The 26131-nt window shown below is 39.5% G+C and overlaps 1 protein-coding gene across 2 annotated transcripts in view; it reads right to left on the reverse strand.

Annotated features, from left to right (window-relative positions):
- The window catches only part of abcc2 (ATP-binding cassette, sub-family C (CFTR/MRP), member 2), a 62266-nt gene extending 39173 nt beyond the window's left edge, over positions 1–23093 (reverse strand). Inside the window, exons 1-18 of one of the 2 annotated variants that reach the window (XM_052089491.1) lie at positions 22662–23093; positions 21718–21888; positions 13578–13721; positions 13295–13435; positions 13069–13191; positions 12897–12952; positions 12465–12684; positions 10468–10640; positions 10006–10183; positions 9537–9791; positions 9353–9418; positions 8712–8849; positions 7974–8120; positions 7239–7323; positions 6930–6996; positions 6634–6760; positions 6258–6434; positions 4793–4960 (exon numbers count right to left, since the gene is read on the reverse strand). In XM_052089491.1, coding sequence (XP_051945451.1) covers positions 4793–4960; positions 6258–6434; positions 6634–6760; positions 6930–6996; positions 7239–7323; positions 7974–8120; positions 8712–8849; positions 9353–9418; positions 9537–9791; positions 10006–10183; positions 10468–10640; positions 12465–12684; positions 12897–12952; positions 13069–13191; positions 13295–13435; positions 13578–13721; positions 21718–21888; positions 22662–22703 — 2478 coding nt within the window. In that variant the 5' untranslated portion in view covers positions 22704–23093. The remainder of the gene's footprint in view (positions 1–4792; positions 4961–6257; positions 6435–6633; positions 6761–6929; positions 6997–7238; positions 7324–7973; positions 8121–8711; positions 8850–9352; positions 9419–9536; positions 9792–10005; positions 10184–10467; positions 10641–12464; positions 12685–12896; positions 12953–13068; positions 13192–13294; positions 13436–13577; positions 13722–21717; positions 21889–22661) is intronic. The other variant, XM_052089492.1, reaches the window with a different exon arrangement.
- Positions 23094–26131: the final 3038 nt, after the last annotated feature.

The following is a 26131-nucleotide window of genomic DNA, read 5'->3' on the forward strand; positions in this document are numbered from 1 at the left end:
AGTAACCTACAGTATATGAGAGTGGAGTGTTGAGATCATTTGAAAATTTGGTTCAACATTTTGGGATTCCCAGATCTCAGTTCTTTAGGTATTTACAGCTGCGCCATCTGCTCTGTACTAAAAAAAGCAGCAGAAACTCTGGTGGTCACACTTTGCTATATTAAAAACACTACAACTACACATTATATTATGTTTTACCTTGTGAATTTCATAGTTTCATTTAATTTCAAATCAGATGATTGCAACACGCACCAATATGTGTAGTTGTAGTTCAGTTTAAAATACGTGTCCCTTTGGTGCCCCTAGCACGGAGCTTGGATGCGGACCCATCACGCTGGCTGGCCCGGACCATCCGACTTGGTTACGCAATTCAGTTTGCCAGGCCCCCGCCCCCCTTCGCGGGCGTCCGCTTTACCGCAGTACATGGTGAACATGCCAAATCCCAGCACACGGAAATCGTTACTCTTTTACTCAAAGACGCGATAGAGCCTGTCCCTCCAACCGAAATGAAGGGTTTCTACAGCCCATGGCGCCACGGCAAGCACTGTGTGACGATCACCCCTGCCTGCCGCCAGACATTCAAACCCTGGACAGACCTCTGCTTTCTACAGGCAGGAGTACCCTTGCAGCAGGTGTCCGACACATCTTGGTCATGACCGACACCTCCAGATTGGGTTGGGGCACCGTGTGCAACGGGCACGCAGCTGCGGGCCGTTGGAGAGGGGCCCCGCTGCGCTGGCATATCAATTGCCTAGAGTTGCCCTGCGGAAGTTCCTCCCATTAGTTCCTCCCTAACATGTCCTAGTCAGGTCAGATAGCACCACCATGGTAGTGTACATAAACAGGTACACCTCCCACTGCCCGCTCTGGTATGCCTGAACAGAGGCTCCCCTCGGGGCAGACGCACTGGCACACAGCTGGCCTGCGGGGCTGCGCAAGTACGCATTTCCCCCAGTGAGCCTTCTTGCACAGATGCTGTGTTAGGTCAGGGAGGACGAGGAACAAGTCACCCTAGTGGTTCCCTATTAGCCCACCCGGGCCTGGTTCTCGGACCTCGTACTCCTCGCAACAGCCCCTCCCTGGCGAATTCCCCTGAGGAAAGACCTTCTTTCTCAGGGGCAGGGCATGCTCTGGCATCCGCACCCAGACCTTTGGAACCTCCACGTCTGGCCCCTGGACAGGACAAGGAAGATCTAGCTGGTCTACCACCTACAATCGTAGACATGATCAACCAAGCCAGAGCCCCTTCTATCAGGCATCTTTACGCCCTGAAGTGGCACTTGTTTGCAAATTGGTGTTCTTCCCGGGCTGAAGACCCACAGAGGTGTGCAGTTAGGCCAGTGCTCTTATTTATGCAATAAAGGCTGGAGGGGAGGCTGTCCCCTTCCACCCTAAAGGTGTATGTCGCTGCCCACCACAACGCAGTAGACGGCAAGTCTTTGGGTAGACACTTCTTAATCATCAGGTTCCTAATAGGCGCCCAGAGGTTGAATCCCTCCCGGCCAAGCCTGTTCCCCTCCTGGGATCTCTCAGTGGTCCTCACGGGCCTCCAGAGATCTCCCTTCGAGCTACTAGAATCAGTTGGACTCAGGGCCCTCTTTCTCAAGACCGCCCTGCTGATGGCTCTCGCACCTGGAGTTCAGTCCGGCATACACATATGTGATCCTAAGAGTGTTGCATCCTCTTGGGCACTAGCCTCCCTAGCAGACATATGTAGAGCAGCGGGTTGGGCAACACCTAATACCTTTGCGAGATTCTATAATCTCCGGGTTGTGTCAGTTTCGTCCCGTGTTTTCTCAGGTCCGAGCCGGTAGAACTCGGTAACACGCTGACAGACTGACCGGGTGGATCGCTTGCGCCTAGCGCCCTTTTCCTTGTCCGAGGTAAAATACGTACACGGCTCAGCGCATGGCGTGATTTAAATTGGACTAGGACAACGTCTAGGTTACGTATGTAACCTCTGTTCCCTGATGGAGGGAACAAGACATTGTGTCCTACCGGCAACGTCGCTCGGCCGAGCCACTGTAGTGGCCGGACCATTTCCGGCTCCTCAGAAAAATCCTGAATGAACTCGACGTATTTCCCCTCTTTTATACCCATATGTCCGGGGGCGGGGTATGCAAATACTGTCTGCCAACTTCTCATTGGCCTTTTTCATAGATCAGAGGCATATTCGACGCTCAAGAGAGACCCCTAGTGTCGCTTCTTCGACACAACGTCTCGTTCCCTCCATCAGGGAACGAAGGTTACATACGTAACCTAGACGTTTTATAAGCTTTTGCATGAAGACGTCTCAATGCCATTATTGCAGAATAAAATATATTATATCAAAACTATATTTGATATTATTGTGATGAGCATATATCTCTGGTGAGCTATTCAAATAAGCTGGACACAGATTTGTGCTGTGATGAGTGAAGTTAGATTGAAAGCACTCATGTTTGATTGACAGACTGCGAGTCCACACATCATGTTTCTATCAAGACTGACCAAATATATACACTCACCTAAAGGATTATTAGGAACACCTGTTCATTTCTCATTAATGCAATTATCAAATCAACCAATCACATGGCAGTTGCTTCAATGCATTTAGGGGTGTGGTCCTGGTCAAGACAATCTCCTGAACTCCAAACTGAATGTCAGAATGGGAAAGAAAGGTGATTTAAGCAATTTTGAGCGTGGCATGGTTGTTGGTGCCAGACGGGCCGGTCTGAGTATTTCACAATCGGCTCAGTTACTGGGATTTTCACGCACAACCATTTCTAGGGTTTACAAAGAATGGTGTGAAAAGGGAAAAACATCCAGTATGCGGCAGTCCTGTCGGCGAAAATGCCTTGTTGATGCTAGAGGTCAGAGGAGAATGGGCCGACTGATTCAAGCTGATAGAAGAGCAACTTTGACTGAAATAACCACTCGTTACAACCGAGGTATGCAGCAAAGCATTTGTGAAGCCACAACACGCACAACCTTGAGGCGGATGGGCTACAACAGCAGAAGACCCCACCGGGTACCACTCATCTCCACTACAAATAGGAAAAAGAGGCTACAATTTGCAAGAGCTCACCAAAATTGGACAGTTGAAGACTGGAAAAATGTTGCCTGGTCTGATGAGTCTCGATTTCTGTTGAGACATTCAGATGGTAGAGTCAGAATTTGGCGTAAACAGAATGAGAACATGGATCCATCATGCCTTGTTACCACTGTGCAGGCTGGTGGTGGTGGTGTAATGGTGTGGGGGATGTTTTCTTGGCACACTTTAGGCCCCTTAGTGCCAATTGGGCATCGTTTAAATGCCACGGCCTACCTGAGCATTGTTTCTGACCATCCTCTGATGGCTACTTCCAGCAGGATAATGCACCATGTCACAAAGCTCGAATCATTTCACATTGGTTTCTTGAACATGACAATGAGTTCACTGAACTAAAATGGCCCCCACAGTCACCAGATCTCAACCCAATAGAGCATATTTGGAATGTGGTGGAACGGGAGCTTCGTGCCCTGGATGTGCATCCCAGAAATCTCCATCAACTGCAAGATGCTATCCTATCAATATGGCCCAACATTTCTAAAGAATGCTTTCAGCACCTTGTTGAATCAATGCCACGTAGAATTAAGGCAGTTCTGAAGGCGAAAGGGGGTCAAACACAGTATTAGTATGGTGTTCCTAATAATCCTTTAGGTGAGTGTATATATACAATAAAGAGTGCATCCCAGAGCTGTGCTTGGGTTGTAAAGCTTTCCTCAAGCCAAGTGGTGAAAGCAGAGGGTTTTCAGGCTATTGTGTCTAGTAGATTAATTTCTTGCCACTTTTTTAAATTATTTTACAAAATTAATACACTTTCATGACTAATGACTAATGGAATGAAATCACTGACTAGAGAGAAGAAAAAACAAAACAGTTTCCAGAGGCTATGTGAATAATTTTGCTGGATAAAATTTTATCATGTTAAAGCTGAAGTGTTCACACCATTGGTTGAGCAAATGTTGCATGTCTGGCTGGACGGGTGCTCAAAACAATCAGTGCACTTTTATAACGCCAAAGGGACACAGGACCTTAATTAATTCACTAAGAATTGCACCCTGTAAATGCGCTATTTATTAATATACAACGATTAGTTTTGGTCCTCAAAATCTGAATGGATGAAAGAAGTTCCAAGAGTACTGATGTCACAGAACATCAGCACCCAGATGAGCAATTATGATTTTGTGGGCCGATTCGGAGCGCTATATAGCAGAGAATGCTGCAGACCACCGTATTTGACACACCCTGCTGGGACTGTACATCATCACTGTGAATCAGACACCTTCTTAAATATGCCAATACTGCACTTTACTACATTTGTTGAACTACTGCTTCTATGATCGTTTTATGAAAAAACTCTTTTAAATAAAATTAATTTTACTTTAATTCACGGTAATTTCATGATCTAATTTGCAGCAGGCAATTTTTGTGAATGAAACGCAATCTACACTGAGCCTAATTTACATATAGAGGAGGCATGTTTGCGTGAAAAGGAATGACAATGACTTTATTTAAATTCTCAGCCTTTCAGTGCTGAATGCACCTTCTAAAATAGAATGCAGGTGATTAGTGAATAAGATGCTGTTTATTTGTACTGAAATACCACGTACAATAGGGGTGCAACTGTTTAGTGAAAACGCCCCACAGTGATTTATGTATTCGAGGAAATCAACCAACAAATTACTTTCTTATATTTGTCTCTGCATATTAAGGATAACTGATAAGGGAAAATCAGGGGCTAAATACATTGCACAATACATAGTCTACCTTATCTTTGAGCAGTCCATTGGGTCCAATCACCCTCTCAAACAGATGTTTTCCCACATGTGAGTCTACAGCAGACAGCGGGTCATCGAGCAGGTACACATCTGCTGAACTGTAAGTCGCCCTGGCCAAACTCACTCTCTGTTTCTGTCCCCCACTCAGATTGATGCCCTGTGGTAGAGGATACAGAAAGATTATTTGATTATTGGTCAACTGATATGGGTTTTTCAATGGTCGATGCCATGGCTAATGTATAAGCTACATATATATTTTAATGATGAAAAGTGAAATGAAAATGACATTAAATGAAATAAACTATTATTGTATACAGTATATAATGTTTCTTGTCTTAAAGGAATGTCCACCCACAAATGAAAATTCTTTAATTATTTACTCACCCTCATGTCATTCCAAACCCGTTGTTACGATGTTTGGTAACAAGATGCGTTCAAACCAATGTGGATTGATGTTATTGATGTGTAGCCATTTAAGATTTGGGACTGTGTACATGAGTTAATCAATTATTTGAGAGTCTATAACATCTTAAATGGAATATGAAAAAGCATCAAATAATTGTATTCCCCTTTTGGGTGCTTTTTTAAGCTCTATATTTTTATGTTCTGCAGAAGAGAGAAAATCATATGGGTTTGGAACTACATGAGAGTGAAGAAATGAATAAACATTTCAACAAATCAACAGTCTCCTGCATCCTCTGCTATATACTCTCTCAGAACCGGTCCACAAAATCGGATTTGCGCAGCTCAAAATTGCATTCAGCACAGAATTTGTGGCCGTGTTTGCACTTTTGCGCTGAATCGAGTGCTGAACCAATGCAGACAGCACACGCAATTAGTGGTACATTTACCTGGCAAGTTTTTTTTAACCATCTTCATGAGAAAGGATTCAGATACAATAAGCACCATGTTTAGATGCATAAACCTCATAAATCATAAAAAAGTCATTTTCAAACATACGTGAGAACTTTAATATACAACTCAGGACATTTTCAGTGTTTTGCCAAAATTTTTAAGACACAATGCTTTGAACCATGCACACTTTGGCAAATAAAGCACATTTTTGTAAACTAACTTAAAAACACCCCATAAATCAATCATTTAAAATGGTCAGTTGTATACAATGTGTGCTGAAATACAAAAAGGTTAACAGACACATAGGTTTGGGCTAAGCCCTGAATATCTGCTGACCATAGAACCAGCCTGTTCAAGGTTAGCTGATAACAAGCTGACAAGAACACTGTGAATTCTACTGTTTTCACGTGTGCTGTAATGGGTGGTGTGTTACATCACAGTATTTGCTTTGGTAAAACTCTCAGTGTTCTGGAGGTGGCAGTTATTTCATGCTTCACATAATAAAGACCTCATAATGAAGAAATGTAACAAATTGACAAAATTAAATGGAACCCCTTGTTTTAACAACTGCAATATACTCATGTTGCATGTTATTTTACCTTCTCTCCGATCTCAGTCTGATCTCCTCCTGGCAGAAGATCCAGGTCTGGCCGGAGGGCACACGCATCCACTACAGCCTGGTATTGTTTCTCATCCAGCTGAGAGCCAAACAGGATGTTGTTTTTCAGTGTATCATTCTGTATCCATGCCTGCTGAGGCACATATGCCACGGACCCCTGAGAGAGAAGACATATTCACATTTACAACACATCAGTAAACACACAAAACTAACTGCATAGCACATGTCCAGCCAGTATATTACAGTGCATTCTATTAATCTACTTATTACCTGATAAAGAAAATCTCTTAGTAAAGGATTTAATCTTAAACAAAATGGAAAAAAGCACAAAAGCAGGACAAGGTCTGATTGTTTACTTTGATATTAATGTGACCCTTGAGGTTGTGCATTTCTCCCAGTAGAGCTGATATCAGCGATGTCTTGCCCGACCCCACAGCCCCGACCACTGCCACCAGACGACCCGCATGAATATCCAGAGATAGACTGAGGGATACAAGCCATAAGCCTCAAATATTATAGGGTTGAAAACCTCTTTTCACAGTCCTAAATCACAATAACATCCACATTTATCTTTTATGGCATCTGCTGTATTAAGTTTAAAATGTGATAGAGTATATCACAGTATATTGTGGTGAGATAGTATAATACTCACTTTTTCAGGACTGGTTCAGTGTCTCTTTCCCAGGCAAACGTGCCATCAGTCATGCTCACTGCCGCACCTAATTAATGGAATAATGAGAACATTTGTTCTATCACTGAAATTTCACACTAAACTGCTAGTGTTCCTCTAAAATCTACTTGAAGTGTGTTCTATGTAGTATAGACCATGAACCATGAAAGAAAATTGATGTGATTGACCAACATTTAAACAAAATGTTTTTTTTATAAAATCAGTTGAAATCAACATTGCAGTAGTTCTGAATAGCATCAGAAATGATTTAACAGTGATTTCTTTACTTACTGTAACTGTCGTCATGTGAAACTGCCATTGTGTCCAGATCATCTCCACTCAGAAATTTCTCAAGTCTTTTCTTAGATACACTAGTCTGAACATAAAACAGTACATACAAATTCTAGCAAATTCAAAACAAATGTTAGTTTATTTAAAGACAACAATTACATTTCTTATTAATTCATGTAGTCTGAAATACTGTGGTGTTAATGAGCATTTTGGAGTTTTCTCCATGAAATCTCATACATTAAGGTACTTTGACTTACATCTAGTTCAGCCAGCAACAAAAACGGTTTACGTTTGTTGAGAGCAATTGACTACCATGCACATGCTCAGTGAGCCTCTCTTGAAACCAAGGCAGAGATTTTTATTTTTTTCTTACAGTGAAATACTTAGAATCCCTACACAAATACCGTACCATACATGTTAGACCAACAATAGGGTCATCTGGACAAACACTTGCACTCATTTAAAAATGTTCATGATGCAAATAAGATAACACTTTTCTGTGTTGCTAACAAGAAATTTGTAGTTGCTGTTACAAGAATTTATTGTCTAAAGGAGACATTTAGTGTTAAATGTTTTTTTTTTTTCTGTTTTTTCATTTGCACTTGATAAACATTGTCAAAAATCTATTGGATTGTGTGACCTTGATGTTTGACTTGTTCTCAACTTTTCATTTGTGTACAGTGTACATGCACAATAATCTCTTTGTAAGAACGTGATAATGGGTCTATACAGTACCTGAACCATTATAGAAATCAACTGTGGAAGCATGGCCAGTGGAAAACGCAGGATATTGAAGAGTGAGATGGAAGTAAAAGCTTTCTCTGCATCCAAGATGTTGTCAGAACTCACAGACACAAATACAGCAAAGGTTGCCAGAGACACCTATAGAAAGTAAGACATGATATGACCCCCACAACACCACCAGATTTCACACCAAAGCAGCTTATATAGGAAATATTTGACCATCATAAGAATGCATATAAAGAGTCTCTGTTTGTGAAACAGCAGATCTGTCTATCATAGACACTGCATAACATCCACATTGTCCTAAACCCCTTTTCTTCTACACTATTCCTTTGCTAATGGTTAACATTGCTACACAAAGCAGCATTGACAATTAGCATATAAAAGTAATTATTTATACAAAAATAATCAAAGGCACTGATTCTGGTAAAAAAAAATGTAAAAGCCTTTATTTTAATTGCCATTAAAAAAAAAAAAAAAAAAAACAGTAGCTGCCCACTGATGCATTTTGGCCAGCTGAGCCTTCCTCAGAGTGTGTTAACTCAGTAATTGTTGATTTATGCAAAATGGATGTTAAACCAATTAGAACCATATAATAGAGGTTTCCATCTGTTTTTAATTCATACTGACAACTAATTATAGTTTTCTGTATCCCAAATTATTTCATATATTAAACAAAATATATACTGTACTGTATAATATACTACAGTATAATAAACTCATACTCACAATAGCTGGAGCACATGCAAATATGAAGGTGGAGACAGATGAGAGGTAGGCAAATTTCCTCATCACCTTCAACTCCTGTTCTCGAATCCCCAGAATCTGATCCTCAAAAGACGTCTCCCAGGCATAAAGCTTCAGAATCTGCCACATAAGAGACAAACTTTCTTTTGTGTTTCAAGATATAAACGATAGGGCAGGACCATTTACTATTTATTACAGAAGAAATGGAAGCCTGAGCGATGATTCTCGTAGATGACTTGTAGTAAGCATTACGTTATACACGCATTCAATTCTGGCATCTCATCCAATCATGATCTAGCCTTTGCCTTATAAGGTACCACAGCTGTCTCTCATTATTTAGTACACTGCATTTCTTTCACCCACAGCCACCCCAACACCACTAGTTTAGGTCCCGTCCTGCTGTAAGTGGCAAGCTCCTCTTCCCTGCCTTAATCGCCTTCCGTCAGGATCTGATGTTTCAAGCAAGAATCCTGCTGCTGAACCAGACGAGGGGGCTTACACAAGGGAAACTAATATATCACTGGCTCATGTTATCCCATACTATCGAGTCCTCAGAGAGAAATTACATTTCCTATTTTCAGTTGACTGAACTGAAAATTAAAATATGGTGTGAAGTTACTCACTTTTATTCCGTTCAGTATGTCATTCACGATTTTCATGCGCTTGTCTTTAAATTTCATGTTTTCCATCTGAAAAAAGTTGTTGACTTAAGTGAATGATGTTGCAGTGCATAAATTATATTTCTTTAAAACCAGCTATGTGCTTTACATGAAAAATGCTTTATAGAGCAATTTGCAGCTGAATCACCTGGAAGCTCCTCGACTTGGTTGCCAGCCAACCATTAATGGGCACCATCAGCACCATGACTAACAGACCCGCTAAGACTGATGGACCCAGTTCAATCCAGAGGAAAGCTATGGCCAAAATTATCTGCAGTGGACATGACCATAGCAAGTGGATGAAATTGGTGACATCATTAAACCTCTGGGCATCTGCTGACATCAGGTTGACAATCTCTCCAACAGTTGACTCTTTTTTAGAGCCATTGGAAACAACTAATGCCTGAAAGGAACCAGTAAATAATGAACAAAATCATCCAGTGATAGTTTATTCTCTGGCTAAAAGCACTCACAAAATATTATAGCTAAATAATTAAGTATTTGTCTGGAACAACACTAGAAATACAATGATATAAAGGTAGAAGTCTGTAACATCAAATGCTGCCCATTCTGGAAAAAAAGGATTACAAACTAAAGTAACAGAAGGATTTGTGTACCTTCTTGTAAACAGCAGCCATGATAGCTGTGCGTACTTTCATCCCCAGGACAAAACATCGTTGGAAATACTGTTGTAGAAATACAGACTGTAAAAAAGCCACCAACACAAGCAGAACTGCATACAAGTAGCCCATCCATGCATGAATTGTTTTGTCCTGAGTGAAGGATATCATTAACCTGTTGACAAACCACAACATTCAGTATTGACACATGGCACACAAGGTTCAGAAACAATACAACTGTTTGAAAGGAAGAAAAAAGTGAAGAACTAAGAAGGTAGAAACTGACTGACGGTTTCCTTTTTGCAGACCATGAGGTCCGCAAAGGTTTCGCAAACCTTTAGTCCACATATAATGTGTTAAGAATTCAAAAAACAAGGTAGGCCTAATGTATTTATACAGGCCAGGGGAAGAGCATTTGGAAATGTGGTTGCTCTGTAGTCCCAAGGGGATATGACTTACTTGAGAAGTTGTGGGCTGGCGAATGATAGAAGATCTTGCATCAATTTGAAGAGGGCTGACTTAATAAGCACACCTTTGAACGTTTTACCAATGGTAGGAACCAGCCAGGAATGTGGAAAGTCTGATTCAGAAACCTTTTTCTCTTTCTTTTTCTTTTTTTTTCCAGTCTCCTCCTAATAGTAAATATTGTGTGAGCATCAGTCAGTTAGTTTAGATTATTTTGTTTTGAATGATTAGCATCAACATATTACACTGAAAAAGTGTTTCAAATTCATTTAAATACAGTCACTGAAAAAGGGACTGAAATCTATTCAAGGAACGATACAAACAAGATTTTTTTTGGACTTAGAACCTAAGTCCCTTTCAATTGTTGTGGATTGAAAACGTTATTTTTAGATGTTTGTAACAGCTAAATAACCAGTTAATTTCCTTCCTATATTTTTTATGAAACCAAAGACCAAAGGGTTTCTCACATAACCAAGTCCTGTGATCCTGAAATAAACTGCAGCGTTAGAAAAAAATATTAGAGGTAAAAAGTACTTCTCTCAAAAGTACTGCGTCTTCACTGAATTATTGCTTGATATGATCATATCAACTGGTATGTCACCAGAGATTATTTACTATGTAGCCTGAGATGGAGCACTTGTATTAAAATGAGTAGGAGAAATTGGAACACCCAATATGGCAAATGTAGAAACAGAAAAAAGCCAATCACCTTTTCGATACCGAGATCGCCTTTCAATAAACTCGAGAACGCAGATGCACATTAGCCAAACCAGCCGAGAAAATGTAACTTTTTTTTGCGTGATCCGAAATAAAGAACCACCATTTATCATCATTGTTGTCAGATTTTACTGCTTATTTAAATTTTGTTCTTTGATCATAACCATGACCAACCATTTTGGAAATTTCAGTCTTTAACCATTTAAGTAGATGTAGCTGTACTTTCATCCCGCTTGTAATCATAGAAAATAGCTGTCTGGGAGCATTCCAAAAATTGCCGTAGAGTGGACTTGCCTTGAAAAGGACTTTTTTATCACCCATCCTTAGCACAGTGTACTGTAATTTTAAAAAGAATGTTATTAACTGATCTTTTATTTTGTTCTTATCAGTTACCATTTGGAAAGTAGACTGTGAAATGTTGGAACAGAAATAAAAAAAACTAAAAAGATTTCTGCTCAGAATGAGCCAATGCGAAATATATATTTTTTTATTATTATAAAACAAAACAGTTTGTTCCGGTCCTCGAATCTGACTGGACAAGAGACGTTCCAAGAGTGCCAGTCCCAATCCGCACTGGGATACTTTACTGTTTGTATAACTCCGCTTAACATTCTACATGGTGGGGAAAATACAGTTTCTGTAGTGAATGTTTTTGGTTCTGTTTTGACCAAAATTCTATTATTTTCAACAAGTAGACTAACATTACAGCTGAGGAAAAGAGTTAAACAGCTATACTGTTGCTGGTAATTGCAAACGCTCAATTGCTCTCTCTCTCTCTCTCTCTCTCTCTCTCTCTCTCTCTCTCTCAAACAAATACACACACACACATTCTTGTTTCTCCAATAACTTGTAAGAAACAGCCCAAGCCATCTTTACTAGTTCTAAAGTGATGTTCTTGAATTAGTAATGGAGACTTGTGCACATCCTGATCCGTGGCATAAGAAAGTAGTTCCCTGCACAAGTGTGCTTTTTTGTAACAGTCCTCCGTTTTTCCTTATTTCTTTTTTTAGCTGTGTGTTGAACTCTTGTATAAAAGCAATATAACACTCGCAATCATGCTGTATGGCCCTTAATCAGCATGGCTGTTATTACCCTGCACCATTGGGACGGCTGTGTTGATATAGGGCTATACAGCACTCTTGCTTGTGTGATATTGTTGTACTACACTGCTAATCCTCAATGCATTTGGACAAAGTTAATAATTAATAAAGTAGTGATGCAGACAGAATAATTTTCTAAATATTATCTACAACTATGGGAAATTATTCTCTCACCATAACTAGAACATCCTGACTGACTCCTTTGGCCAAGCCATTCTGATTATGATCAGACGTTCGTTTAGATTTTTTCTTCTGTAGGACACTGTGAGATTTTTTCAGTTCTTTGCTCATAACCTCCTCAAACTGCTGACAGATAGAATGAGTGGAATCTTTCTCATTCAGATCCCACATGTCCTCCTGAACTAGAGGCCTTTTATAACCTTTGAAGACCATGCTGTGGAAGAAGATTTACAAGGTTATTGAACACATGAATAAACATGTATTGTTTGTGTATGACACTCATGTAGTGAATGTACACTCATTTCTGTCCCATTTAGATGTGACATGTAAGTGACATGTAAAAGGACATCAAAAGATGCTCTAATCAGAAACAAAGCAGATCACAAAATGCAAAATTAGAAGCATAAAAACAAAACTCAGATCCACCTGTTAAACCAGTTAAAGGTGATTCTACTGAGGAAAGTTGCTGTAGCTTCGGGATTCTGAATTGGATGAGAGAAAATAAATATATTTGTATTACATGATCATATATACATTTGTTACATGCTTACTTTAAACTGTGAGAAATATCTTGACATTTCTTTCATATTCTGTGTACCTTTTTTGAAAGTTTTTTAACTTCAGGTGAAACATCAGCAATGGCTGATAAAACAAATGCGATCAGTTGCAGTCCATAGCTTATATAGAACAGGCAGAACCGTGGAAGATCAACTATCTCCTCCTGAGGAACAATATAACTTACATAACAATACAACAAAACTAAATTATATAACTAACAAAATAAAGGCATTATAAAGAGAGTGCATATGTGTTAGAGTAGGTACCTGGCTCAATGCATCCCTCAGTAAAGTCTGAAATTGGAAGACCTGACACACCACTAGAAGCAGCCAGAACAGGAAGAGGCTGCCGGAGTCCACCACTGTCATTCTGTGCCGCACAGACTCTTGGCACAGCATAACAATGATCTATACAAGCACAAACACAACTACTCAACATGTGCAAATTTCATGTTCTTTATTGAGTAGTTTTGGACTCAAGTACATTTTTCATGCTCACATAATTCACATAAATTAGGCTACTACAAAAGCAATCAGGTTATGAACTTACCCATGAAACAGCAAACAGAACAGGATTTGTATAAAGCACTGTTGGATTTTTTTGAATGGTGGAATCACTTGATGGTCCATAATCTTCACCAAGAGTAAGAGCAAGCTCTGCTATCGCTGTCAGAAACAGGAGGCCAACCAAAATCTTATGAAAAAAAAAAAAAGTTAGGATATGAGAAGGAACATCATTCAGATTAATACAGTTAACTTTATTGTGTGGTGCTGCATGATAAAAGACTTAATGATAATGTTAATACTTCTTGAATATCAATTAAATAAATCAAATCATTAATTACCATTAGCTACTTTAAAGGGAAGTCACAAAAACATTTATCCACAAATGATATAAACATATCTCTAAAGGTGTTACCAGGTACTTTTGCATGAATATAATGAACACATAGCAGCTTTCACATTTGTTAATCATGCTGGCTTTCATATTGGCGGCTTTCATATTTGTCTTAAAGAATAGAACACATCACAGCTGATGGGTTTTCCCTGTTTTCTGATATCTTTAGTAATGTTTTGATCTTTTTCCTTTATAAAAATTAATATTTTTTGGGAAATATTTTTACTATATATCTGACTCTTATTAAAAGCTGACAATTGGAGTCACGTGACACCATGCAAGGTTCGGACATGTGAAAGGCAATCACAATCTCTAACCGTAACCATGTTTTAACACTATTAATGACATAAACCAGTGAGATTTGATACACTCTGTTCCATAAATGTTTTTGGAGGACAATATGTCAAAGAATTCAAAATCCTCGGACTATAAAAGACTAATGCTGATATCTCTGAGAAAGCCCCAAGCCAGGGAGTCAATTTGGTCAGAGAAATGAGGAAAATTCGGTGAGAATGTTGAACATGTCGGCAATGCTGATGAAGGTTGTTGCTGACTTGGAGGATCATTGATCGGTCACTGCGGCTGGGGCGGCTGTGGCTCAGTTGGTAGAGCGGGTCGGCCACTAATCACAGGGTTGGTGGTTTGAATCCCGTCCCACACGACTCCACATGACAACAGGCACTTGGGCAAGACACTGAACCCCAAGTTGCTCCCAATGGCAGGCTAGCATGCCGCCATTGGTGTATGAATGTGTGTGAATGGGTGAATGAGTCACAGTGTAAAGCGCATTGAATACCGTAAAGGTTAAAAGGCACTATATAAGTGCAGACCATTTACTGCCATGGAGACAAATTTCTCTGAGGTGGTTACAAGATTGGGGGATGTTGAGAAACGGATCGATTATCTGGAGTCATCAGAGAGGGAATTATGCTAATCCACTAGCGACCAAGGTGGATTTGGAGCATGTCTGGGAGAAGTTGGAGGACTTTGGAGAACCGTTGCCATTGATTTAAGGTCCGAATCATCAGAATTCCTGATGCCGAAGAGGGTCAGGATATTGTGAAATTTCTGGAAGAACTCTTTCAGAATCTGCTTGACATAACAGGCCATTAACTGGAAATCGAGCATGCCCACAGGGTTCCGGCTCGACGATCTGCTGATGGAGACACGTCCCGATCAATTCTGTCCAAATTTCTGAGATCATCCGATAAAGACATGGTGTTATGCAAGGTCGAGGAGTAAAGGTGGCTTTTTTGAACCACAGCATTTTCTTGTTCGCAGAATTTGCAAATTCGACAAGAGAGAAGCGTGATCAATTCAAGGAATGCAAGAAACTCTTACATCAACAGAAGGTCGCTTTTGCACTGATGTTCCCGGCCAAATTGAGAATAAATGCTAAAGATGGCCGGAAAACATTCACATGTCCCCAGCAAGTGATGTCCTTCATAAAGTCAATGGAGCGAGTATGTTATTTTGTGGTACAGCGCTTTACACTGTGTTTGTAGAACAGCATTCTTCCACCTAAGAAATATTGCTAAATTAAGGCATATGCTCTCGGTTGCTGATGCCGAAAAACTAATTCATGAGTTCATGACCTCAAGACTAGATTACTGTAATGCATTACTGGGAGGATGTCCAGCAAGATCAATAAATAAACTTCAATTGGTTCAAAATGCAGCAGCCAGAGTGCTGACGAGAACCAAGAAATATGATCATATTAGCCCAATTTTATCATCGTTACATTGGCTACCTGTTAAATTCCGTATTGATTTTAAAATTCTGTTAACTACGTACAAAGCTTTGAATGGTCTAGCTCCGCAGTACTTAAGTGATCTTCTAACACGCTATATTCCAACACGTTCATTAAGATCGCAAAACTCTGGCCTATTAATAGTTCCTAGAATATCAAAATCCTCTAAAGGAGGAATATCCTTTTCATATTTGGCTCCTAAATTATGGAATAGTCTCCCAAACACTGTTCGAGATGCAGACACACTCTCTCAGTTTAAGTCTAGACTAAAGACTCATCTATTTAGCCAGGCATACACCTAATTTATCCCACAATTAGGCTGCTTTAGTTGGGTCTGCCGGAACCAGAAACCAGAAACATTGAGCATGATCTCTAACTCTGCAATAAATTCAATGGCATCTACGCTTACATCTTTTTATTTGTTTCCCTGTCTCAACCTCGGGACTCCTATCCTGAGGTCACCAGAACCGGCTGGATCCAGCACCATTCCTGCTTCATGTTGCTACATGTCGCAACTGCTACATGTCGCAGAATGATGATGACTAAATGCAGCCGGTGCCAGCCAAACATCACTTCAATCTATTATGACGGACTTCAGAGGATGAAATTATGCCAACTCCAACCTGCATCACCTCGGTCTATTTATGGACTACGATCCTGAAATGAAATGCTTAGACTAACAATTGCCAACAAAAGCCTTCATCAGCCAATTAACAAGGACAATTGCATCTGTGAACTTCTGCAATTAATCAAGATGGACTTCAAAGACTTTGGTCATTAATCTTACAGTTCAAACACAATCTATGTTTAATCAATGACCCTTATCACTCAGTTTAATAATTTTAAACCATGATTTTACCTATACATAATTAATATTTACATTACATTCATAATGTTAGCCAGAGGGATCTGGCCCCCACAGTGAGTCTGGTTTCTCCCAAGGTTATTTTTCTCCATTAATCTACATCTTATGGAGTTTTGTGTTCCTTGCCACAGTCAGCCTACAGCTTGCTCACTGGGGTTATTAATACAATTATCATTTAATTATTTATAAACACTATTAAAATTCGTATTTTATCTAAATTACACAATGATGATTAATCGACTTTATAGACATTACAGTTCTTATCGTCTGTTAATACTAATATTCTGTAAAGCTGCTTTGAAACGATGTGTGTTGTGAAAGGCGCTATACAAATAACATTGACTTGACTTGACTTGACTTGGTACTCACGTTGTAACCGAATGGACTGACTCACTGAAAATTCACTTAACTGTTCGAGGAAATTGAGCACCTTTTTTGTCTCATTTGTGCTGGTTCCACCTAGCAGCTGGAGTTTTATTTTGTGGGACATCGGGACAGTTATGTGGATGAATCTACATGTTCTTTGTGCTAATTCCACCTATTGGCTGGAGTTTGTTTTATAGATGATCTTTTGTTGAGTAACTCTATCTCACTGAGCTCTGACTTGAGCAATCTGATGGCAAAGTTGTCGCGGGGGCTCTCGTAGGCATACATGGCCTTTTTGAGTTTAGAGGGATGGACGCCAGTTGGCGATGTCATGCACGGGGTTAATGCACATGTTTTTCTTTTTTCTATTTTTTTGGTTCTGGGGGAAGTTTGTTGCACTAATGTTGGAATGTGGTCTTTAGAATTTAGTTTTTGACACACAATTTTTTCTCATATGTCAAAATGTCAAGTGTTAATATGAGTGGATTGTCTCTCTCCCCATGGAATGTGAATGGGTTGGGGCACCCCATAAAAAGAAGGAAGGCTTTTTCTCTTCTTAAGCATTAGAAATATGATACAGTGTTTCTTCAAGAAATGCATCTTTCCATGCAGGAAGCTGAAAAATGGGAAGATATAGGGTGGAATTTTTTTCTTTCAAGTAAGAGCAGGGGAGTCATTACACTGATAAGTAAGCAGAAATAGCAGAAATTCAGGGGCAGTGTCTTATTTTGGCCAATATTTTGCACCTAACGTTGATGATCTGGGCTTTTTTTATAGATCTTTAAGGGGTGTTGCAAGCCGCTGGCACACCTCATGATATATTGGGAGGAGACTTTAATCTTTTGATGGACTCAACATTGATGCTTCACAGGATGTGTACAAATCTTGGACTTACAGATATTTGGAGACTTTTGAACTGATCTGGTTGGGACTATACATTGTTTTCATCAGTCCGTAAGATTTATTCAAGAATAGATTTTTTTTTCTATCTAAGTCCCTCATTTCATCTGTTGTTGATTGCTCATTTGGAAACATTTTAGTCTCAGATTACACACTGGTGGATTTAGGGTTGTTGCTACATATGGAGAAAAGGACCTTGTTTAGTTGGTGCATTAATTTATCTGTGACAAGGAGGAGGTGATTGCACATGGCCGGGCCCCAATCGGGCTAATCAGCAGAGGAGAGGGATAAATGCAGCCAGATGCTGCATTGCGGGAGAGAGAGATCCGCCAGGGGTCGGAGGACACACTCTGTTCCGCCTGGGAAGGAGTGGCTGTCGTCCTGCAGAGGGTGGAGGAGTGGTCGAGGACCATGCGACGGTGTGTCTGGGAACCGCCGAGCAATTTTTTATCTCTCTCTACACTCTCTCTCTCTCTCTCTCTCTCTCTGTTTCCCTCCCAGGTCTCGAAAAGTGGGGAAAGCATAGAAAGGAAGGGGTAGATGTACATGAATCAAAGGAGTGAGAAGTGTGACGAGGAGAAAGGTGGGCCCCAATCAGGCTAATCAGCCAAGGATAGGGATAAACGCAGCCTGATGTGGCAGTTTGCGACAGAGAGAGCCACAGGCAGCTGCCATGTGTGTCTTTTTAAGTTTTAATTAAACATTATTTTGACAGTTCAGCCAGTTCCCGTCTCCTATTTTCCCATTTTAAACCCTGTTACAGTATCCCTTTTGCAAAATCCTGAATTATAACAAATGTTAAAGGCTGAAATTAAAGTTTATATGGAGACCAACTGGTCCTCAGTATCCTCTGTGGGTGTGGCTTGGGAGGCATTTAAAGCAGTTCTAAGGGGCTGGATCATATAGTATGCCTCATTCACCTAACAATCCAAAACACAAGAACTCATGAAATAGGAAGGGAATATTAAAAGTGCCAAGGCAGAGCTGAAGTGCCGAATATCATTTGATGGCCTAAGAGAATTGACCAGATTGAAATCTGGTAATCTGCTGGTGGTGAAATATTTACCTCAGCCATTGATATTAATAATGCTTTTAACCAATTCTATCTTGATCTCTATAGTTCCAAATCTTCATCTACTGATGAGGATATTAGAAACTTTTTGGAACTATTAGAACTTCCTAAACTGATGGTGAGGTAATTAAGGCCTTGCATACAGGCAAGGCTCTGGGGCCAGGTGGCCTTGCCACGGAGTTTTTAGATCTTATGCTACAGAATTGTCTCCACTTTTGCTAGAAGTTTATACGGAATCATTAAAGAATGTTAAATGTTAAAATATAACAGATGAAGTAAAGTTATGACATTTCTTATACACATAGATCAGGTGGGTTACATTTGGGCCACAGCTCTTCTGATAACATTAGGGTTTCATCAATATCATGTGGTCAGTGGCGAATGATCAGTCTCCAGTCGCTGCCATCTCACTTGATGCTAAAAAGGTGTTTGATATGGTAGAATGGGATTATCTTTTTAAGATTCTGGAAATGTATCGGTTCGGGAGTACTTTTATTGGTTGGAATAAGTTACTTTATGGACACCCAGTAGTGGCAGTACAAACAAATGGATTAATTTCAGATTATTTTACTCTGGATAGTGGCACCAGGCAGGGTTGCCCTCTTTCCCTATAATTGTTCTGTCTTACTCTGGAGCCATTAGCAGCCACAATAAGAAAGGAGGGTGATTTTCCAGTGGTGGTGGAGGAGCTGTGGTGCATTAGCTTTTGCTTTACGCAGATTACTTTTATTATTCATCTCCAACCCTACTACATCTATGCCTTGCCTCCACAGAATTATCAATTCCTTTTCTAAGTACATTGGTTAATTGGTCTAATTCCGAATCAATGTACTGCCCGGTAACAGCTTTTCAGCCGGGTGCCCTCCAGTGGCCCAAACAGGGCATTAAGTGTTCAGGTATTTTATTCCAAGCAAATCTGAGTGATTTAGTTAATGATAATGAGTTAATTTTGACCCTTTAATAAAAAGGTTTTCGAGCAATGTGGGCAGGTGGATTTCAGTACATTTATCTATGATTGGGAAAGTTAATGTTGTTAAAATGTATTATATTCCAAAATTCAACTCTGCTACAGTCTCTTCCTATAGATGTCTCCTTCTCTTATTTCAAGCAATTTGATAGCATAGTGAAGTCCTTCATTTGGAATGGTAAACGTCACAGATTAAATTTCAGTAAATTGCATAGGCTGATACTGTTTTATTATTATGCATTCAGTCTCAGACATTTGTATCATTCAGTGCAAGGTTAATTCATCTGGGCTGCTCAAAAGAGCATTACAAAAAGTATTTTTTGCTATCTGCCATAAGACTGTACAATCAATATTATGATCGCTACTGGTGTATTATTATTATGATGTAGTGCTTGGGTTGGTGCAATATTGTTTATTGTCTGTTGTTTTGCTTTGTTCTTGTTGTTTTTATCTATTATATTACTACTTTTTAAATTATATATTTTTAAAGATATGGGTTGTGTTGCTGCTGTAACGTGTGAATTTCCCCCTAGGGGATCAATAAAGTTATCAATCAATCAATCATTGGTCGCTTCCACCCTTAGAGTGTTTAATTTGGACATTTATTTAAACGTTGCCCGAGCATATGGCTGAACCCCAAATTATGTATTAATAAATCCTTTTCTGCTGGTCAGAGTGGATTTTGAGGGAGGTTAATAAAGGGAGTGTTGAGATCCTTTGAAAATTTGGTTCAACATTTTAGGATTTTCAGATCTCAGCTCTAAAGGTATTTACAGCTGTGCCACCTGATCTGTACTATTTGTGGGAGTAGCAAACACCCACCTAAAGCGGCAGATACTCTGGGAGAGGTGATTACTGCTTTTGGAAAAGGTCATGAGGCATCAGTGTATTACTCCCTGCTGATTCAGATACTGGGGGTTGGAGCTTTAACTTCTATCAAGAGATTATGGGAGAATGATTTAAACTTGGTATTGGAGGAGGGAGTGTGGACTAGGATTCTAAAAACATCAAGTGTGCATCTAGAGATGCAAGGGTGAGCCTTTTTATACAGAGATGCAAGGGTGAGATTTTACACAGATTCTATTGGACACCCAATAGATTGTATAGGTTTGGTCTTAAAGACACACCCACCTGCTGGTGATACCAATCAGAAGGTGGAGACACAACCCATGTTTTTTAGTGGTGTGTTAAGATCCAATAATTTTGGTTGAAGGTTCAGAGTTTTATGTGTGACATATTCAACACTCAAATTTCCTTGTGCCCCAGACTCTGTATTTTAGGCGATGGGGCGGTCATCAATATAGGGGATAAACACATAAAACAGTGTTATGATCGGCAGACAGATTGTTTTAAGAGGGTGGAAGTCGGTTGGAGCACCCTGCTTTCGGGAGTGGTGCGCGGAGTTGAGGAAGTGTCATGTAGAAGGCTGGGGCTCTGGGATTCCTTTAATGTGAAAATGGGGCAGCTATTTGGCATTTTTGGGGGGCCCTTGGGGAGGGATGAATCAAGAAAAAAGATTACTATTGTATGCTTGTGTATAGAACAAAAGCAGTCTCAATGTTAATATATTTCAAGCAAATCACTTGTTGCTGTTTGGGCAGTATTCATACAGCTAGACAGATTGTGGATATTGGTTATTAGTTATTATTATTATTATTAAAGTTATTATGGGACTTACATATTTGATTTAACTCTGTAATATATGTTTTTTGTAGATTATGCACAGATCGTGGGAACATTTTCAAGGAAAGAAACAATTTCATAGCTGATCAAATAAGGGTTATACATGGTTTACTTGAGTCATTTCTACTGAATTGCATCTATTAGTAATAATAATTTTTTATTAAATGTCAGTATTGCGAATAATTTCACCTGTTTGCAGATGTAGAGTCTTGAGAGTGGAGCTTTGGCTGATGTCTTAAACAGACTAACCAAGTGCCATGGAGCACAAAGCCACAGAAAACCTAATGGAAGCCACACCAGCACAGTCTTCTCAACACACACTGGCAAATCAGGGTCTGGACGCTGCAGGTATGAGGCATTCTGACACACACACACACACATAAAAGCATAAAACATAAAAGCATTAAAAAAGACATTAGAAGCAATTTACCATGAATTACGATAATACATTTAGCAAAAAATTAATAAAACCTGCTTTCACAGTAGATTGGTGTTAAAAGTACTATTATTTTATTTTTTTAACCTTATTTATTTAATTTTGCAAATAAAAAGTACTACCTTATAAGGATGTTTTATGTTCCATTTTAAGATGTTAAGTTAATGTTTATAGCATTATATTAGTGTCATGTGTGACAGTGTTTAACTTGTGTGGGAAGCTATATACTGTACTTAGAATTTGTTTTCATGAAAAGCTAAATTTTGATGATCTTAATTCATCGTGTGGAATTACATTTTACCACTCGTTTTATCAAGTCAAGTCATTTTTATTTGTGTACCACTTTTCACAATGCAAATCCTTTCAAAGCAGCTTTACAGAAGGTCTTAATGTCCCCAGTGACTGTTGTAAAAAAAATTATCCATAAGATGTTAGTTAGAGGCAAATTGTGGCAAAAGACGTTTAGTTAGTGAAGAGAAAAAACCTTGACGATTATGGTTATCATAGTACAGAGCAGATTTTAGTAGCTCAAGTAGATTTATATATTAAATAAGTTAATGAGACAGACCATTATTAACTGTAAAACATAAGCCATCCTGTAATGCTTGTGACATCGTCACTGTATTTTTAGACTATATTTCTGTACAATACAAAGATACAAATCTCAGGACTTGAAAACGAACCTCACAAAACTCACCCAAAAAACGGAGCCACAATATTTCTCTAGAGCAGCAGACATGTTTCTTCCATTCCACTTGACTGGCAGCAAATAGAGGAGATGCGTTTCTTTCCCAACACCGCAGAACACAAAAACTGGCTGATTCTCAAACTAATTCTAATTCTTGTGGACAAGTCACACAACCCTGCAGTTGATCTGTACCATTCTAGAGTTTAACTTCAGCTTTTAAATAATCTTCTGAGAGACGTCTTCCACATTGGTCCTCTCAAGCTCATCTGGAAGAGTGATAATGTCGCCTTTTAAGACAGACCGTCTTGTCTGCTGTTACAGAACAAAAAGTGTTCAACCTTTCCCCTGCTTGTCCAACAAGAATAAGCCTAGAGATTACTCTTCAGTTTTTATTACTCACTAGTCTAAAGTCCAGATGCACCATCATTATGTGTATGTGAGGAGGGGGAAGGATAAAGACAGATACACACAGTAGAAAAGGGCTTTTTCCTGCCTGTGCAAGTTCAGGGGCTTTAGGTGGGGTTTCCTCTTATTAGCTAAACAGAACAATTCTGGGTTTCCTGATAAAGTGCACTTGGTCTGATTTTAGACAAAGACTGAAGTTAGCAAATAAAACCTGTGTCCACTTTAAAAAGTCACTCTAATTATCAAACACAATAATAAAAATAATACATTATAAATCCACACATTTTAGTAAATGCAAAATAACTGATTGTATTAGTATTAAAATTCTTGCTTTACATCTTAAAATTACCACTGAATTAACAAAATGCTACTTGATTACATGTGTGCAGCATATCATAATGAATTACATCTGTATTGGACATCCCCATTTCCAAGAAAAGACCTCTCTACACAGCTTGATATGAGATTCTTGATCAAATAAATAAATAACTGTGTAAAAAAAGTGTATGACTCAAAGAACACATTTTGTTTTAAATCCCTTAAGATAAGACACCAGTTTTCCACATCATAACCTTATGCCCACTGCTAATGTTTATAGTTAATGATTACATCAGACATGATAATATAACACAGTGTGCACCGTGAGTCATTGAAAATTCAAAGACACATCAGCATGACAGACAACATTACAAATACAAAGCAGTTTTGTTCATAATTGTTTTCCCAATAAAAAGCAATCTCTCTGAAAATGAATAGGCTTAAGTTGTTTAATCCATATTTAATCACTTAATTAAATATGAGCATATTAGCAATATAAAAGCTGCATATTTGCAGATTAAAACCAAAAATATTAAAGGGATCATTCACCCAAAATTGAAAATTCTGTCTAACATTTCTTTTAGTGTCCCATGGAAGAAAGAAAATAATACAGGTTCGAAACAACATGAGGGTGTGGAAATGATGATAGGATTTAAATTTTTGGGAACTATCCCTTTAAAATCATGAATTAATCCACTTGATTCTATGCATTGATAATTACAGTATGTTAACAATGACAAAATAATTGTATAGACAGAGAATGCCACCAACCCCCATTCACATATACACACCCTGTGAGTATGTGCAAGGGTGAATGGACACAGTTCAAGTTAATAAGCACACAATCAGTTGTTATTGCTGTTAATGTAGTAAGGAAATGAGATTGTGTGACAGTTAAAAATAAAAGCATCAGCATTGAATGTTATTGTTGAAGAATACATATCAGATGATATTAAACTTTTTCTCACTATGATAACATTTGATTCCAAGATGTATTGTGTAACATTCATTCATTCATTCACATTCATGTTAATACATCTACATCATCACCTCTGGATATTTAAGGAAGGCTCGCAAAATGTCATCTGCGTAGCAAGCAACCCTAACCCTAACCGGGGAACTTGTCACCCTCACTTTTAGAAATAACTAAATATCCTAATATGGTGAGACAGAATGCAATAAAAGTGCATGCGCAAGTTATTCTTTCATTCATATGGAATGTTCTTGTGCGGTTGGCAAGGTTTTCTAAAAAAGTGAGTGCAGCTGCCGGTGTCTGCCAATATAATGCAGCATATTCTAAACTCATCATCAGTTATTCGTGTTCATTATTAATAATAAATACTTTCATTGACTGCGTTTACTGTAAATCCACACCATTCTTCAACCAATGTCCATGTTCTTGCTAAACCTTTATTCCAAAAAGAGGTGCACATGCTCGTTTACATATAATGAAATATGCATAGTTTAGCTACATTACAGTTGTGTTCTGTGTAAACTACATGCACATTATTTTCACACTGTTCTCTTCAGTTCATTCTTGCCATTGATTACTCTGCATTTTAGTCACATCGTTTGTTTTTATTCATGTCCTCAACAACAGCAGACAAGAGGTTGAAGGATTAATAAAAAAAGGTTGACAAGTATTATATGAGGCTGTATCTGTGCTTTTTAAATCTGTAAACTTATTTAGCTATGCTTAACTATCTCTCCTCCTCATCGCTCCAAAAATGTGCTGAACATATTACATATAGTATATTACACCTGCCTGTTATCTCGTAGGTCTCAAAATTGATTTATTATGGAAACGTGCAGATGGGGCTAAATAAATCGTCTTTGTTACTGTCGTAACCTACGTACCCTGATGGAGGGAACGAGACATTGTGTTGATGTAGTGACACTAGGGGTCTCTCTTGAGAGCCTCGGTAACCTCTTATCTTTGAGAAAAGGCCAATGAGAATCGGCAAACAGAATTCGGCCATTTCAGCGGTTAGTACAGTGTTGTGGCAAGAGGGACACAACGTCTCGTTCCCTCCATCAGGGAATGGAGGTTACGACAGTAACCAAGACGTTCCCCTTCTGTCACTCACTCGACGTTGTGTCGATGTAGTGACACTAGTGGTCCATATCTAAAAACGCCACAATACTGAACCATGTTATGTGGACTGCTGATGCATCAGACTGCACGTAATCTTCCTCAACGCCCCAAAAGACGTCATACAGTTACCCACATCCCTGAGAGGGGGAAGCGACGTAAATAGCATGGGAGCAGGCCGCGCCAGCCACAGCCTTTTCTCTCAGTATGTTTTCTCTTCATAGAGTGTTAGATGCGGCTGGGGCCATCTAACAACAATGTGGGTACTGCAGCACGTTTGGGGTGTGGCAACAAAGAAAAGGAAACAAAAGATTCTCCACCCGGCCCTCCACCATGGTATGGAATGGTCTGGATACCAGCTCCATGGCAAACGTCTCTCTCCCTGGGATGCCCATTTCAGAAGCACTTGGGAGCCTTCTGGGTCCAGTAGGTGGTTCGTGAGACGGGGGTGCATCCGCTTCCTGCAGGGAGCTATACGCTGGGGCAGAGAGCTGGGCCCGGGCTGGGGTCGGAGCTGCCTGGGGTTTCACCGCCACAGGGGGACGCCCTTGGCCAGCAGACGGGACACGGTATCTTGAACCACAGCGGGGGAAGATGTGTTGGATGGCCACAGGTCTGTTTCTTCACCGCCGAGAACTGCTGGGCAAAGTCCTCAACGGTGTCG

Source organism: Xyrauchen texanus, chromosome 24 (genome assembly GCF_025860055.1).
Source record: "Xyrauchen texanus isolate HMW12.3.18 chromosome 24, RBS_HiC_50CHRs, whole genome shotgun sequence".
NCBI lineage: Eukaryota > Metazoa > Chordata > Actinopteri > Cypriniformes > Catostomidae > Xyrauchen > Xyrauchen texanus.